Source organism: Synchiropus splendidus, chromosome 10 (genome assembly GCF_027744825.2).
Source record: "Synchiropus splendidus isolate RoL2022-P1 chromosome 10, RoL_Sspl_1.0, whole genome shotgun sequence".
Lineage (NCBI taxonomy): Eukaryota > Metazoa > Chordata > Actinopteri > Syngnathiformes > Callionymidae > Synchiropus > Synchiropus splendidus.
This window is the reverse complement of record NC_071343.1, coordinates 7,915,377-7,933,825: the sequence shown is the minus strand read 5'-3', so window position 1 is coordinate 7,933,825 and position 18,449 is coordinate 7,915,377. Positions and strand designations below refer to the sequence as shown.

The 18,449-nt window shown below is 40.4% G+C and overlaps 2 protein-coding genes across 3 annotated transcripts; one reads left to right on the top strand and one right to left on the bottom strand.

Annotated features, from left to right (window-relative positions):
- The first annotated feature begins 1,907 nt into the window (after positions 1–1,907).
- On the top strand, positions 1,908–2,843 carry LOC128765779 (olfactory receptor 49-like). The gene has a single exon (XM_053876843.1). The coding sequence runs from the start codon at positions 1,908–1,910 to the stop codon at positions 2,841–2,843; it is 936 nt and encodes a 311-aa protein (XP_053732818.1).
- A 1,596-nt stretch (positions 2,844–4,439) lies between these two features.
- On the bottom strand, positions 4,440–18,284 carry agpat3 (1-acylglycerol-3-phosphate O-acyltransferase 3). Of its 2 annotated transcripts, none has more exons than XM_053876530.1 (10): positions 18,071–18,284; positions 10,458–10,515; positions 10,156–10,384; positions 9,875–10,044; positions 9,644–9,805; positions 8,211–8,364; positions 8,038–8,140; positions 7,133–7,208; positions 6,812–7,010; positions 4,440–6,687 (listed from the first exon to the last, which is right to left on the bottom strand). In XM_053876530.1, the coding sequence occupies exons 3-10, from the start codon at positions 10,331–10,333 to the stop codon at positions 6,596–6,598; spliced, it is 1,134 nt and encodes a 377-aa protein (XP_053732505.1). In that variant the 5' UTR covers positions 10,334–10,384; positions 10,458–10,515; positions 18,071–18,284; the 3' UTR covers positions 4,440–6,595. The 2 variants fall into 2 exon arrangements, with proteins under 2 accessions (XP_053732505.1, XP_053732504.1); XM_053876529.1 differs by lacking the exon at positions 18,071–18,284 and adding an exon at positions 14,748–15,162.
- Positions 18,285–18,449: the final 165 nt, after the last annotated feature.

The window sequence follows — 18,449 nt, the reverse complement described above, 5'->3', positions numbered from 1 at the left end:
TCTATTTTGGCTTTGGTTTTATGACAGTCGTTGGCCAGGTACGGCATGTCAAGTCCATGATGTCACTAGCTCAATGGTGGCAGTTGGGCAAAAGCGTTATCTTCCCAAACTTAATGCATTTTTTACAAAGTGTCTTTTGATAAGTTTTTTGTACCAATATGCCATATTGAATGAAAAACAAAACAAACAAAGAAGTAAAGCTAACACTAAAACTAATAAAAACTAAACAGAAACTAAACATTTTTCAAAAACTGAAACAATAACAACAAGGAAACCCAGCTAAAACTAACGGAATTTGAGAGATAAAAATTCAAAACTAAATAATAAGAAGAACTATTATGACCTTGCTTCTTAGATATTAACACACATTTACATTTATTGATCACAACGAATTGAAAATAAATAACCCACATTTTACGCCTCATATATATATATATATATATATATATATATATATATATATATATATATATATACACTGCAGAGTGTGTGTGTGTGACCATGTGTACCATGTGTGTGTGTTCGCTTTCAAGCTCGTCTTCATCACTCTCTGAGAGTCACATTGTCCTAAATGCACACAATAAATACATTTTTATTGACTGACCTACTGTGTTTGTTTTTTTATCAAGTATTTCATAGATTTTCAGCAGCTTCTTCTCTTCTTGGTGTACGTTGGCTGAAAACTGTTACCAGTTCATCAACTATAAATGACCACTCACACACTAAAATATAGGATCTGTTTCAGCATTGTTTTTAGAATCTTTGACAAATCTACAGTCTCTCTTTAAAGCCCACTTTTAACGTATTACCAGAGTCCAACATCAATATTTGTTTATGTTTAAATAAAATAGTTAGCTAAGTGGAGAGATGAGAAACTCAATGTGTGAAGCCACCGGTAGAACGCGTTTGCAACCTGACAGACTGTTCTGCCAGGGGTTACAGTATGATTGTTGTCCCTCAATGTATAAGAAATATTAGAACTAATGTGAAAAAAATATAATTTAGTCATATTATAGTCTCCAAAATTATTACACAAACGGTCAACCAGTCCTTTGTCTTGAGTGATAAAAGATATTTTTCCAATTCTCCCTGGTTTTTCATTGCCATTGATGATTTTACTCATACTTTAACCAAAACAGCATTTGTTTGTCAGTGAACCGTCGTCGGGGACACAGAAGAGGACGACACAGTCATTACTGGATGTCCGACACAAGACATATTTTGTAAAAAAATAAACAAAAAAAAAAACAACAAAAAAACCAAAACAAAATGATGCAAAATTCGCCTTGGTTGTTTACTTTTAAGAAAATGGTGTAGGTGTAGCCATCTTTATGGATTTTTAAATTTAAGTTATAATTAAATAATAGTAATAAAATTACCATTAAAGGGTTTCAATAATTTAAAAATAAAATTATAAATAAATTGATAATTTAATAAATAAATAATTTTTGCAAAAGGCAGCAGATGTTAGATAGAGACCAAAATATAATATAAATATAAAATAAATAAATAAATAAACAGTGTTACTACGGCAGTTTTTTTTAAGTTTACATTTTACTCAACCATGGAGTAAATTTCTATTCTTTCTAAGATTAAATTTCTATTTTAATCTGAAATAACTAGCTTTGTTTTCAAGCTGGGTTCTATATATAAAAATTCATTTAAAAAAAGGATCTCAGTGTCACTGCAGGAACATCCCTCATGATACTCTCCTGTGATTGGGCAGTGGAGCCTCTGTGTGGGTTCACCAGAGGATAAAAGCCTGAAGTCCTTGGTTAGCTGGCTCTACTCTGACACATAGCTGTGACCTCCGCTCTGATCCTACAACAGACCAGGGCAGGTCAATCAGAGTTTTTTTTTTTTCTTTTTTTTCCAAAAATGATCTTTGCAGATGACGCCCTGCTGTGATGGACAATGCCACAACCATCACCATGTTTACTCTGACGGGGTTGAGCGGAACCACAAACAACCGGATCCTTCTCTTCCTTCTGACACTGCTATGCTACTGTACCATCTGGCTGGTCAACCTCGCCATCATTGTGACCATCATTCTGGAGAAGCGCCTGCACGAACCTATGTACATCTTCCTCTGCAACTTGTGCATTAATGGACTCTACGGCACGACCGGGTTTTATCCCAAATTCCTCTACGATCTTCTGTCTAAACATCATGTGATCTCATATTCTGGATGTCTCCTGCAGGGTTTTGTGCTTCACAGCTCAGCTTGCGCCGACTTCTCCATCCTGGCTGTGATGGCCTACGACAGATACGTGGCCATCTGCCGACCGCTGGTGTACCACACGGTGATGACCAAGCTGGTGATTTCGGTTCTGTCCTTCTTCGCTTGGCTCATTCCCTCTTTTCTCATATTCATGAGCACGTTAACAACATCATGGTTCCAAATGTGCGGTTCACACATCCCCAAGATCTACTGCGTCAACTACTTAGTTTACAAACTCAGTTGCTCGACGTCTATGTCAAGCTACATCATTCCATTTTTTAACTACACGTTTTACATCTGCCACAACATTTTCATTTTCTGGACTTACATATACATCATAAGAATCTGCCGCTCATCTAAAGAGAACTGGAACAAGTTCCTGCAGACTTGTGTGCCACATTTATTCTCCTTGGCCATCGTCGTCGGCTCCCTGCTCTTTGATCTAATGTACATGCGATACGGCTCTAAAAACATATCACAGGCTGCTCAGAATTTCATAGCTATTGAGTTCATTTTGATTCCTCCAATCCTCAACCCCATCATGTACGGTTTGAAACTGACTGAAGTGCGGAAGAGTCTTCAGAAGTTCTTTTGCCGAGGGAAGTTTCGTGTCTCTGGGTAAACATGTATGATGTCATTAATATTTTAAATCATGGTTTTTCCTTTAGGTATGTTGTCCTTAGACAAAACGACCTCATTTTCTTTTTTAGATATTAAGCAATAAAGTGAATGTGTTTCCAAATAAAAGGACACATTTTAGATAGGTAATAGGTGCTTGAGTTTTTACAGGTTTTTGGGGGGCCTTTTCCACTTATATTTTGCTATTCTGAAGGGTTATTATCGAGTTTCCCAATCTTATCTCACTGATATTGTAGATCATAAATACTCCACACTATAATATTGTCACTGACTGAACTTGAAAATGCACGAATACAAAATGCATTAACATCGCAACTTGAAACTAGGATAGCCATAGAATATTTTGTTTAAGTGGCAGAGTGTGACACCAAAAACTATACGCCCAAAAAGTGAACTCAATTGAACCTATAATTATGTCATAAGAAATAGGAAGCAAGAGCGTCAAGTACAGAGCTGCTAGTGCTTTGAGGTGAGATTCAAGATGTAGGAACATGAGTATGGGACAGTTATAAAGTTGTACAAATAATTGCAAGATAGTAATGTGACATGGTTCATATATATAACAGTTAACCTACCAACCTAAAAACATGGGTTATACTGCGTCTTCATCATCTTTTGTTGTCTTAAAAATAAATAAGCGGCTCTTAAGAACCAAGAAATATAAGAAAAGAACTGAATGACAGTTTGGATTTAGACTGCTCATGTTACCATTTAAAATAAGCCAAAACCGTAAAATGTCATGACCAACAATGGAATCCAAACGTATATTCTATACTAAATATTAGCTCATTTTCAAGTCGTGTGACCAGATGACAAACAAATATTTCTTACCCTCTCTTGTCAAAACACTGCTGGATGATACTTTTCAAAATCTTCAGGAGTGGAGAATATTTACAGGCAGGAAAACACTTTAAACGACCTTTTGCATCTTCTTTTTAACTTTGCCGCCTGTCTCTCCCGTGAGCACCTTTAGGTAGGTCTTCTTCGCTGCCAAGAGAAGTTGACGGCACAGTGAAACAGCGGCCTCTTGTGTTCAAGCCTCCAATCGCATGGTTGAATTTAAATTATATTTTTTAATTCGGAAAAAATGTATTAAAACGTTTACCGAGAAAGCGTATTATTACATAAATGCCTTTCGCATACAACCAATTATTGAAGACTAAAATATTTTATTAATACAATTGCTAGTTAATATAGCCACTTACCAAATCATTTTCAGATCCACATAAGAAATTATTTTATTTCCTTTTCTATGCCTTCCGTGGACGCTATGGAAACACAGCTGGATATCACATCGATGTTTCCTGTCATGAACCTCTGTAACAACCTTGCATTTCTAAAATTTTGTTTGTTTAGCCTTATGACCCATAGAAATGTGGCGACCCTTCACCTTTTATATCGTCGTATTTGTTGCATTGTGAAATTAACAATACGCTGCAATGTCCTACAGCGGCCTCTTGTCTTGAAATACATAAGTCTTCATATGAAAAGAGGGGTTTCATTTCTCCATTGATGAAATTGGAGTTGAACACAAATGCCATTTGACCTTTGGTAAGAAGACAAACTCGGTGAAACAGAAGGTGATTTAGTGCTTTAATATTCACGTGTCTTTGTCTTGGAGGAAGAAAAAAAACAAAACAGCTAAAGCAAAGAGGTGCAGCTAACTGAAATGTAACCGTGGTCCCAGGATGTACAGACAAACTGAAAGCAACAGGTTTTATTAGTTATGGAAACTGGCAGCAAATGTTTCATGATTTAATCAGCTTACAACCTAATATTTCATGAAAATCAGAGGTAATGTGACTCACATTTGTGTGAAAAGCATGGATCGGTTTCAAACAGCTTTTGCCACGCCAAGCGCCGTCTCGCTCATTTTGTATGACCCAGGAGTGACAGGAAATTTTAGGTGTACAGGGATCAGTTTGTTTCTCACGGAAAGATGAAACAGTACTATCTATTAAGGCTTGCATGGAATTCATCTGGGTTGTGGTGCACCACACTGCACTGATGAAAGTGTGGTGGTAGAAAAACAAAAACCAAAAAACAAAACACGGGAGTCCAGGGGAGGGTGGGAGGACAAACTTGACATGGTAAAAACATTTCTATAGGGAGACTGGGAAATGAAGAACAACAAAAAGCTTGCTGTCCCCAAAACAAGTCAGACATCCATCTTTGAAAACCTGCCTCGACAAGATCGACAGCCTAACAAAGCTGCTGGAAGTTTCACACCCTGTTGAGAACTAGAAGGTGGTGGCTGAGAAATCCTTGGCCTTAGTGGGCAAAAATTTAAGGCAAAGGTTGCAACATCACTAGAGCGGCCTAAATTTGGAGACAGAAATAACAAGCCGACAGCTGTGAGTCAGTTGGTGACCTATTGCCGACACACACATCAGGCACGACAGGATGCTTGCCAACCACCACACCTAACGTAAGAGTGAAGATGTACTCCTTTATTAGGAAAACCACTTCTCCATTCACCTGGAAACTGCACGCTGTGTCAGAATGAAGAGGTGTGATATGGCGGTCCTGTGACAAGAGTGTTTTCACATCAGGAGCCCTTGTTGTAGTGGAACAGACGGCAGCCTTTGAAACAGTTATTCAACGTGTAATTGACAAAACACGAAAGTAAAAGTGGGAAAAACACCTGACAGGAAAGTAGATCAGTAGATTAAATGGTGTCTATTCAAAGCATCACTGTGCTGATGTTTCAGACGAAAACGCCTTAGACTTTATCTCAAAAAGATACAAGCATGCAAGCTCCAATGAGCCTGGGAAACATGGATGTCAGACATCTGCACTGTGATGAGTAGAATAGACCGGTAAACTGAAGCATCTTTTCTGCTCAAAAGACTGGAGTTCAAATTTCTCTGTCAATTTTCTGCTTAGTTTTAAAGAAAACGTAAACTACTGGCGTCGCTAACATTAATTTAAACCAGAAAAAATTCAGAGCACCAAAGTTTCATCTCAACTTAATGCAACTCCACCTAAGTAGTTTGGGTTTATTTAAAAACCTTTGGAGGTTCAGGATTGGAGCTTTGACAACACAAACAACCAGGTTTCAAAAACAGTTATCAAGGTCCACTTCACTTTTAATTACATTCAATCTGCGATCTTCAATCTGTGGGATAGGGCGGGATAAATTTGACATTTTCGGCAGCAACAACACAACGGCACGCTAGTCTTGGAGCTAAGATGGCTAACAAAAACTAAACCCAGACGATCTGTAGTTTGTTGGTGTAGTGTTGTGATCTGTACAAGAACTAAACCAGGCTGGGTCTGAAGGCACCGGTTCCTGTTGCAGCAGTTGTAAAAGCTGTGTTTTGTTTTCTGCAAACACAAACAAAGAGCATGTGACCACTGTAAATGGGCTAATCTGAGTGGCAGGAAGTGGAATTAGCGGTTGCGTCACAGGGAATGAGCTTGTTCGCTGCTCGGGACATGTGAGGGACTGGTCAGGTGTTTGAAATCTTGGTTAGATGGATTTCTTCGGATGCGGATGAGGAGAGTGAATCACAATGGAGGAGACTACAGCACTGCGCCCCTCCTTATTTTCAGAAAGCTTGAACCCTGGACCTTTCATGCTCTCCCTCTCATCACCCAGGATTCCTAACTGTGGTCTCTAGTTTACTTTGACAGGGTCTCCTCCACAACATACCCATGTACCCGACGGCAGGAGGAGAATGGACTTGGGTAGGGGGAGACAGCAGACGACCGTAAACAAACAGCCGACGTGGCTCAGTTTTGTTTCTTGGCCTCCTGGTCGCCATAACTGGACCCTGTCTTCTTGACCTCAGTGACCCCAATGAGACGCCTGATGGCAACCGAGGCTGGGGAGAGAACAGAAGAAGAGACCCTCAGTGAAATATCAAATAGTCCTCTCACCATTGAGGTTCTTGATTTAGTCATGTATATGAAATATTTAGGTCTAACATCACCATCGATTTGACTCACCTATGATGAGGAAGATGGTGAAGCCGATGATGAGGAGAGGGGAGCCGCTGACCACGACTCCACACGCAAAGTTGATCAGGGGTGAGAGCAACAAAGTGGCCCAAAACAGGAAGTTGAGCAGCGTCCATATTCTGCGGCGCGGGATTATTGTGGGGCCGGGGAACTTGCCATCCTTGTTGTACGCTTCCTGTAAGGCATCCTGAGTGGAGGGAAAAAGTTGGGTCATCAATTCAAGAAAATCCCTTTCAATAAACCTACACTGTATATAGACATTTCCTATGAAACTCATATGTCTGAGGTGAACCAAGATGATGTTTTTACCTTCTCCTGGTACAGCTTATGCAGCCAGTCTGCACACTCCTTCTCATCATCTGGTATTTCCTCCACAGGGTACCGTCTGGACACAAAGAAATATTTAACGCATGACCGCTCACACTGATCTTAGCAAAGTAGAGCAGTAGACTAGAGCCACCTGAGACAGCCGTTCGTAAGTCCATAGCACAAGCTACCACACATGCTGAATCAATTTGAATGAATGATGATAGATGTTGTCCTACAATCCTATGTGTGAAAAGACCAACCAATTTTACACGTTCATGAAACAGTGTCCACATTTTGAGAGCTCAGTAGGTGGTGTGCTCGGTTTATTACACACAGTTTGAATGAAACGGTACTTCAAATCCAAAGGTTTTAGGGCAGAGTGCCACCTAGTGGGCTCGGAAAATGAGGACACTGTTTCATGCAGCCTCATGAACCCATAACTTGTTACAGCAGACAGCAAGGAGGGAGAAGGTTCAGTCAAGTTTTATGATCTCCCTGTGCATGAGTGCACTCCGGTTTCCTCCCACAGTCAAAAAGCATACAGAGGTCGAATGAGCACTTTAAATTGTCCATACGCGAGTGTGTGGTTGTTATGGTCTCTGAGTGCACTGTGCCTCAAGACCATTGTAGCTGTAGAAAATGAATGAATGAACTGCAGTAGGTACTGTAACTCTTTAGGTCTATTTAAAAGCCAATTCAGAGTAGTCTGAAAATGCAGGATTTTTGTAATGGGTTTTAAACAAGCGGGGCTCTGTGTCAGAACGAGCTGTAACAGATGGGTTGAATAAAAGGCTCATCATATCTTGTTGCAACACTCACAAGCCGACCGCCTCCATCGGCTCAGCCTCACTCAACATGACGCACCCAATTAACCTTTCGCTGATCTCTTGATCTCCTTCACTCACCTGATATGCATGTCAGCCTTGTACTTCTTCCCATTGACGATGCCCAGGAGAGTCGGCGTCTGGTTGTCTTTGAAGTTGAGGGTCACATCATACACAGCCTTCACTGAGATAGGAAGCAGGATTTAGTATGGCTGGTGAGCAGAGTCAGGATGGTGTTTCTCAGCTCATGGTACCTGTGCCCTTTAGACAGTGCAGTGTGGTGGTGAATCCTTTGGTTCGGGGCAGGAGGTGATATTTAAGTTTGGGTAGCCCTTTACTCTCTGCTACCTGCATGCTGATTTGGTGCTTCTTCTCTGTGAAGCGTGTTCCTTCACAGTAGAGCAGGAACTAAAGAAGAGAGGGAGACACAAGCATGGAGGATCAAACCATTAATATCCTCCTGCTCTGAGACACTTTCCAATCGTTTTACAGGTTGAATAAGAAAACTCAGAAATAGTTCTCATCAAATACTGCTACCTATTTTTAATTCTTGTACTTCAAGTGCCTGGTTTAACTCGCACAGTGTTTTCCCACCGGTCATAAAAAGAGAGGCCAAATATAAGCGACCGCTGCCCCTGCTCTTGGTGTTCACCACTTGTCTGCCGTTGGCGGACACTTTAGTTGACACAGGTTCATTTGAACAATGAATGAAACCAACACAAAAGGCAGGTTTACACGCTCCTTTTGATACCCTCCCAGCGCTATTGAAGATGTTCCTCCACATGCACACGCTTGTTGCCTATTCATCTCATCTTTTGAGCGAAGTGATGTACGTAGCATTTTAAGTGGAATGAAATCGATTTAAAGCAACATGAAGACAAAAATCTCTCTCGCTGCAGACTACAGTACTTAAGCAGTGGCTGACACTGCTGGCTATCTGGGTCAAAGTTAATCACCATTCCTTGGCACGGCCTCAGATGAAATGTGAGTGAAGCTCTGGCCAGCTGATTTGCAGCAAAGGCATGTGGTCCAAAGTGTTTTTGGGGTCCTGAGCAGATAACATAGGCTTTTGAGTTTGTTAGGAAACGTTCCAGGCACAGTGAGGGTTAGTGGTCCGGTTCCAAAGAACTCATGAGGCAAAATAAACACACACTATCCCGAGGTGAGGTTTTAAATACAGCTGGGCCAGTACGACCTTTAGTTACATGTTGCAGCCAAAACAAATCGACAGAGAAGCAGAAAACACTAGACGTTCATGTGTTTAAAATTAAGCTCAAGTATCGCCTGAGAAGCTCTTGAAATGTGTTTTTAACAACAGAGACAGGAAATGGACAACTAAATAAACTTAAATGATCCCTGTCATGCATCACATCCAAGCTTATCATAAAAAAAAAAAAACAATCACACTTAAAAATAGTGATGGGCAGATGAGGCTTCATGAAACAGTCCTCATTTGCAGAGCTCGGAAAGTGGCGCTCTCACTTTAAAAATGGTGAGAGGTTTCATTGAAATGGCTGTTCAAATCCAAACATTCTACAGCATACCATCTGGTGGACTCTGAAAATTATTTCTATTCACTGAAGCCTCATCAGTCCATCACTACTTAAAAATACATGTTTAGAGGACAAATGCTGTATATTTTGGTTGACATACCAAACTGCTCAAGAATGACTTTGACAGGACTCACCCACATATACTCTGGATAGTCTCTGAGCCTGTCCAGGCCAGCAAACACAGTCTTTCTGTCCTCCTCCCACTTTCTCTTGCAGAAGACTATTTCTAAAAAGTACCAGGTCCAGCCTATCAGAGGAACTTTCAGCAACTCGTGTTTGGCCAGCACCTTGGAACTCTGCGGGTGATAGAACATCAAGCTATTACTACTTCTGTCAGCAACTGTTTTGGAATTCTTTTCACTCACTCCTAGGACTCCATATCTCTCACACATGGTCCAACCGCACAGGAAATCAATCTCGTAGTTGTGGTTGAGGATGATGATGACATGTTCTTTGCCAAACTTGTCCACCGTAGCCTGGTCGGTGTATAGGGTGCACTCAGTGCCGGACCACCACTCCAGCAGCATCACCAGTTCTGCATACAGAAGAAATGAAACCAAACTATAACACAACTGCACTCATATAAACATCATCACACACTGCATGGTAATATCAAGGCCACCCAATGAGAGGGCAGTGTACTTACGGCTCCAGAGTGAATAGGACAGCCGACAGTTGATTCTGCGATAGAGCTGCCTGTTGACTGGCCAGAGGACGCAGGTGCAGAGCTGGATGAAGTTTATGATAAGGCCGCTCACCACGAACACGAAGCCCATCAGCAGCTGCAGGATGAACAGGCTCTTCAGGTAACCCACCAAAGCCATTTTTGAGGAGCCTGGAGAGCTGGAGGGGCTCCTCTATACACTACGACCAACCTTAGGAGGGACAAATGTTTCACTTTTTATGCACATTTGGAAGGACTTTTCAATGCCACAAAAAGTTACTCACCACGGTGGGATCCTTCTACAAGCCGCGTTTACACGGTCCCTCAGCCAATACTACAGTCCTGAAAGGAAACATACAATGACTAAATTGAACTGGATAGAAAAATAGTTGCAGAACTTCTTCTGTGAATGATTCTGAATAAATTCAAAATATTCTTCTGAGCTAAATAGAATAGCAAACATCGAAGGTAGACACAACAAATACTCCCATCTGACTGTAAATTGTTACACACTGTAAATTGTTAGGCACTACCACATTGTACCGATGTGCCTCAGTTCAAGCGACAAAAACCTTAACTTGGATATGTTGACATACCCCAGCATGAAGTAGCCTTCTCCCTTCCTCATATTTAACATATTCAAAGATGATTTTAATAGCTTTTCAAGACAGATTCAGAAAGGAATATTGTCTTATCAGGTACTAGCCAGGGATGAACTCAGGTCCCCTAATATCCCAGCATAAGGTGAGCAGGCCAGAGAGGTGGACCTTGGACAGTTCCGCCTGCTTTAACACAAATCCAAGGACAGTGACATACAAGGGGGTTTACAGACAAGTAACCGTTCCAACCTGCTGCTTACAGACTGTCCCCACATCAGCACAAAAGCCCATTACGGAGTGGGTCAAGCCAGTTTAGCTGTTCAGAGATGCCTCTAATCCAGAAAAGGAGCCTCTAACATGGCGCTCAATATGATGCTATTGATACCACCGTCGATGCATCAGGCAACAAGGTCTTTCTCAATAAAGAGAGGTACAGTGTACATAACAACAGGACACTTCAGTAAGTGGTGAGGCCTTTTGTAACACTAGCAAGTAAACACATGTGCATGTGTTCAGCACTCGGAATTCCAACCGCATCAGCAAATCTCAAAGCATTTGTCGTTTGTGTAATGGGTGTTTAACACACACACAGACATGTTGATGAATGTCAAACTGTCTCCAGGCGCTTACAGGGAAAGTGCAAAGGTTTAAAAGGAAAAATGAGTCCTTAAAAAGAATAACATAAATTACTTGAATGAAAGACCAACAACACATGCTTGAGCTGGTTTTTTATGAAGTCGACACGTTGCCAGTTTTCACCAAAGCCACACAAGAACCAATAAAACCATTAAGACTTTACTACTTAACTGACATGATATTCAAGATAGTAATATAAACACCAGGTTAACTGGTAACTAAATCATAAGCCAGTCCTTATATAAACAACCCTGAATGCCATAAACTTAAAAGTACTATATTGTATTTGAATAAATGGGACTACAAATCAAGCACAATCAAGCATAACACAACAGGATGTTAAGACAGCAAGCATAACCAAGTCAAAGTCTGAACAAGAAACGTAACGTTTTTAATCCATATTATCCAGGAAGGAGAAATAGCTAACTTTAAAGTAAATAAAAGGAATCCTGCTGCACATAACAGAGAATAAAAGTAGGAAAATTCATTCATATGTTTCATGAGCCAAGACTTCAAGACGTATGTTTTTCTATCGCACAACAATTCACTGCTGCCCGTCGACCACCAAATTAAACCCACAAGACAGTAAAGTCCAGCTTCTCTACTTTAAGTGTACATTCAATCAATTTCCAGTTGAGAAGAACGTTCAGATTCTTATCTTTGACACCGCATGTGAATCAATCCATTGACAGCTAAAAGGTCACCAGTAGATTAAACTAGCAGAATGAAACTGTCAGCAAAAAAAATGGAAAAACTCTTGAGAAACGTATCACACCAACAGAATTTCCAGAATTAAAAAAAATGGACGATAAATTTCACAGCTGGACCAGTGAGAATTTCATTTTTGGAATAAATATTTGCACGACACCAATGCAAGGACAATCCTAATAGCTTCACATTAAATACAGTCTGTGCCAGACAGATAACAAGTATGTTCAACTATAATCAATAAGATAAGATACAAAACACATTCCAGAGAAGTGAGTGTGGATGAAAGGAAATCTTACATGCAAGCCCGTGGGTTTGCCTCTTGGCTAAGGTAGCCCTTTCAGGTTTGTTGTAATATTGTCACAGGAGTGTGCGTCACCCATCCCCAACATGATCTTACACGAGCTCTGCACAGTTGTCAGCACTGAGCAGCAAACATGACCTCTGCCCATACAAGTGGAGATTAAGCAACAACAGGACATTTCATCAGTGGAGCCTCCAACGTGGTGTGCAAGGTGCAGGTGTCACTAGTGGGGCGAGTGGGTGTGTCAAAGAGAAGAAAAAAAAAACTAAGACACAAGAAAAGGAATGAAAAGAAAAACTGTCAGGCTTTGATCAAATCCGTTTTGGTATAAACACGCCAAATAAAAAATGACAACAAAAGCCAACTGCATTGGTTTTAGCTTCAACCTCATTGTGAGGAGATAAAGCACACCAGGGAACAATAAATACAAATATCGCATGTTAGTGAAAAAATACATTGCTCACCCCTGAAGTGCTTCCATCAACACTTCCAATTCGAATTCGTCTCTTGACTTGCACTTGACTGCATTACTCAGGCATGCAAATGAACAGGAGGAGTTTATTTGTATAGTTGTATAGCTCATGAGTGTGTGTAAGCTAAACATTGGTCATGACCTTTGGTCCACTTTTTTTCCCCCTCCCCCAGTCTCCACAAGCTGAACATCTGAGCACTCCTACTGGTGTCATGTCACTTGACCAAAACCTTTGCTAAAAAGTTTAGATTGTTGCTATATTTACTTATAATCAACTGACTATGATAATAACAGCGAACAAACATGAATTAAAAACAATGCCCAAAACCATACCAACCTTTGAAAAAAATGAAAGAACTATGGATTTTTCTAGAATTCAATATAAACCAGTGGTGTACAAATTAATTGAAATTAATGATTCTTTTTCTTTCTCACTTTGAATCAAATGAATTTTGTCCTTTCAGTGTTCACTGGTTAACTGGGTATTATGGTACCTTTCACATCTGAGAACATGGGCTGTAACCACACCACACATGTGGTAAGATGAACACAATTGTTGCCCAATGAACCATCATTATTGGGCAACAGTTTCATCCATAATCGACACATTTAAAACACCAAACGGAGGCAACTCAAATGAAGCAGAGGAAGAAGTGATCGTGTATCAAATAGACAGATACTTGATCTTGCAGGGAGAAATTCACTTAACAAACAGCATCCTTTTTTCAAAGTGTAGTACCAAGTAGAAAGTACAAAAGATAAACTTGTGCAAAAGTAGTTATGACACGCAAGAAAATAAAAATAAAAATGTAACAGGGCTAAATAAGTGAAAAAAAAAAAAAAGAAAAATCCATAATTTTAAGTGCACAGTGTCAACTTTTCTAACCTGATATGTTATAATATGTGTGTTTTTGGGTTGTTTTTATTAGGCTTCTGCCAACAGGTCAGCGGCAAGCATGCAGCTATGCATGTCTCCTCTCAGTGGCAGTGCTAACCAGAAGAAAGGATGACTCAAAAGAGAAGACCAAAAGCATGAACCTAGTGGATGCTATTATTATTATTATTATTATTATTATTCTGCTGCTAAGATATGTCCATGCTATGCTTAACTGATTTGTACATGGCAGAAACATTTTTGTCAGACACAATCAGCCATCGTTGCAGATGACAATATGAAAAAGCCTACTTTCCGCATGAATATCACTGGTAAGAAAAAAAAAACACCACAGACACAGGAAGTAGAGATTGTCCCCGCAGAAACATGGGCAATTTGTGACCCAACATTACCTGAAGGAAAGATTAGTCATGACTGGGTTAAGGCGGATCAGTGCAGACAGCTGTTTCTGCTTCTGCAGCAAAAACTCAAGTCACCATCTGGGACTTTCAGGGGGACTTGAAATGAAACAACTCATCTGATTTCGCACCAACTAACTCATTATTAAAGTCTTAATCCATTTTGCTGTGTGGATGAACTGGATTTTTGGGTAATGTTGTGATGTAATCACGAAGACAATTTCAGAGAACAGCTCATGATATCAAGACAAAGGCCTCAGAGAGAACATCAACAACATCTAATAATTGTTATATTTGCGTGGTAGTCTCTGCAAACCAGTGGGTGATGGACAAATCAGGGTATGGTTTGTTTACACATCACTCTCAACAAGTAACGTAGTAAATTTGAAATACTGTAGATTAATAATGGTCTGAACTGACCAAAATGAAAATATTCACATCACCAGTCACAAAATCCTTCAGAGCAAGCCAGTAATGCAATCGTGCAAATCACTCTCATTCACCAAAAACAAAACAAAACAAAACAAAAAAACAAGTCCAATTTCTTTCAACAATAACTTACCAGTAGACGTAGTAGGCCATTGCCATGACCACCAATGCCCCACAAAGTCCTGTAAAGACCATCACAGCACTCTGGTTCAACATGTTGGCTATTGGTGTCCGACCAAATCAAAGCCAAGAGCTAAGAAAGTAAAAATGTCAGGAGTGTTTTTGTGGTCAAAGTCTGTGCTGCTCCGCAGACATGATAATCCCAGCGAGAAGAAGAAGATGGTGACCAGATCGGATCACCTTTGTTACGAAGCCAAGAATTGTCTTAGGCAGACTGAAAGACTTCCTTCTCCTAAATTGTACAAAAGTACGATCTCCTTGAGAGTCAGTCGCGTCCAACGGTTATTGCAAACAAAAGAGACCGGTGGGTCACTCTGGTTTGGATTGAATCAGATGGACTAGCACATTCTGTTAGCAGTCCTACCTGCTTTCCCGTCCTCTAATCCAATGGATCAGATTATGGGTGATTAGCAAGCTACAAGCACCCTGGATATGTCACTATTCATTATCATCGGCAGAAGACAGAGGTTCTCTCTTAGCACAGCAGAGTTGGTGGTAAACTGTGTGTTGCACTGCAGGGACCTAACAAAAACAGTTTGAATGTCGCTGGTGTCTTACAATGCCAACAGCCACCTGCTCTTATCATTACAAATCAGGATCACTGTCAACAAAACAGGAGGTGAGTGCGATAGTAAAAGTCAAACTTAGTAATAGGATATGCTTGTCCTCTCAATGGCCCAACCCAATATTCTTTCTTCTTCCAACAGCATCAGGCTTCATGATGAAGTAACCAGAAAGAAGTTAAACGAGATTTAGAGAACAAGGAGAGCTATGATGGATTAGCAAAAAGTCTATTTATTCTGCAGAGCTGTTATCAATGTGGTTCAAACAAAGCACAATGGATAAACTGCCAAGTGTTTACTGGAGCACTGTGAGACAGTACAGTTGAGTCCAGGGGCCTTTCTTTTGGCCATTTAACTAAATATAGACAATGATTGAAATACATTGTGATGGCAGGACACTGAAGGTCAGTTTTGTTTGTACGCAGGAGTGAATGAGTGTTTGTGTTGCATGTAAGGGATTAGATTTCTAGACTTGGATTCAGTTCTAACCAACATTGCGCTTTTCTGAAGCGGTTTTTGGAATTGCAAATAATTAGTAAGAAGAGACTCCAACTGCAGTGCCTTAATTAAATCCCCTTATGAAACAAAATTGCCATTACAATAGCAGTCCATCTATATTGGGGGAGTGGAGAAAAAAAAAGATTTACAAATAGACTGATCGATATCCTGATCCACAAAATGCGATTCCGATTTTCTAGGCTTCAGGCTCAAATGAAAATACTTAAAAATCGATTTTTCCACTTTTGTGTAACAGTTGCAACAATCCCATCTGAGCATAAAAAAAAACTAAATGTGGACAAGACTCTTTACTGTCTCTATTTGTCATTCTGTCTTGAAAACAACAGTAGATTGTGATCAGAAATCATTGCGAACAAAATTGTAAAACAAAATCCCTAAAAATGAGAAAACTACATTGTACATGACATGACTTACTCACTATTCTATTTTAGTGCAACCACAAAAAACCCTAATTGTGTGTCTCAAAGTCCTGTATGACCAGTCTTAGGTGATAAGAGTTCAACATAGCAAATGGACTTTGTATACACAATCAAATAGCTGTCGAGCAACACATTTTTCCACACACTTAGGTCCAAAAGTGGACATGTAGCTTTTGTAACAACAATCAGATAGAAACAGTTTAGAAGGATTTATGCTGAATCAGGTGCAAAGACATTGGTTGTCGAACAAATACATATGATACTGCCAAGTATCAGTCATCAAGGAACACAGATGTTTCCAAAAATGTGCCAGGATTGCAGAACTACAGAAAAATAACTGAAAGACAGACAAATGCATAAATATATTTCTGCTAAGTCAGTGTGGAACGAAAGACTATTTTGATAAGCTCATGTCCATCAATCGCTTTATAATAATAATCCACTTCAATTACTTTAAACAGCCTTCACCATCCAGGAATTACAAGTACAAAGTATGGTAAAAACATTTTTTTTTCTATTGCAGGGGGTATTCTTTACATCTGTTCAAAATGCTACAATGTGTGACTGATGTTGTGCATCACATGTTGACTCAGTGCATCTCAGTAAAACCATTAACTACCAGCATAATCTTCCAGCGTTTGCTATAGAATTGTGTACTCTTTCTGCATCTACCCTCTTAAAGCCTCTGTTAAAAACTCTGTGTCTTCATCTTCATCTTGTACCTGGCATCTTCACCCAACATGTCTCTCCTCTCCACATGTCCAAACCATCTAGCCTCCCATCTGGTCCCTCTAACAAACTCGTGTCTATCTACATCACCAATCCGCAGTTACTGGTTGACTTATGGAAAAACCTCAGTGTACCTGATCACCTCCGCCAAGGGGGGTATGTATTCAACAGAAGTGGTTTGTCTGTCATCAAAATCATTCGGCATATGCGGCAGATTGGTAGTTGGACCCACCTTTTTTTTTTAATCTGTTTTGAAGGATACTGTCATTGAGAGATTGTGCTGTGGGTAGACTGAAGATTTGCACCCTCTGAGTGGTTTTCTACACGTAGAAGGTGCTTAGTTCCACTTGAAGAAAAATAAATCTTACACGTGGTAAAGAGCAACGTATCATTTAGACAAACAACAGACTGAAGTTTTGAATTTAAACATTGGGGGTGGTCTCGTTTGAACCCTAATAACCTTTACAAGCGTGCAGCGTTACGACAGTTTGGCAGGTCAAACGGCCGGTTGCAATGACGTGCAGCGGGACGCGCTGACTGCTCAGTAGAAAAAAACGTCAAGTTCTACTTCAGCCACACATCGATTTGCTTGTGGAAATAACAAAAGCTCGTAAATCGACGGGCACGCGGCGGCTGCAGGCACCACACTGTCAGGAGTAATTCGTGCTCAATAACATATAAACGCTAGCCGCTAGCGACCACGTCCGTTATACCAAAACAGTACGTGAATATTTTCGTGCCAGTGGGGTGTCTGCCAATACTGAGGATAATTTAAAGTTTAATATTAGGCGCATATCTAGGCGGGAGCGACAGCTGAGGCAAAAGTTCGGCTGCTATTATCTCAGCTAGCGGTTCGATGTGCCGCACTCGGGTAGCACAATGTGGCTAACGGTAGCATGGTGAGTTAGCAAAGGAGAACTACGTCGGTTATCCTAACGGCAACAACTGACTATTAATACACCTGGTATGTTAAAAATAACAAGCCACTCTCAGGGTGTTTAGATAGTCAGCAGCTACCAGTATTTGTCAATAGGAGAGGGACTTACCTGAGACGATTCAGTTGGGCTTTGGGTGAGTCTTCTAACACTTTTTCCACTGTGTTTCAAACTCATTGGGTTCCGAATATTTGGTTAACGCAGCCCTTTTGCTCGGTCCAAACAATTCCGAGGACTGAAAATGTGCTCATGCGAATTTCAAGTGCACCATTGTTCGCTGGTTCAGTCCCCACACTTGCTCCAAGCCCATCTGAAGGTGGCAGGTCCAACATCCGGTCCGCCCCCTCCCATGTTCTTTAAAGGTTATTAAAGGAATCGCTAATAAGACATTGAATCGAGGAAAATAGAAACGGACGCGATAAGAAAAGAAAAAAAACACTGGAAGCAAATGTACACTAAAAATACATGGACAATCATCTTTGTCCATTTA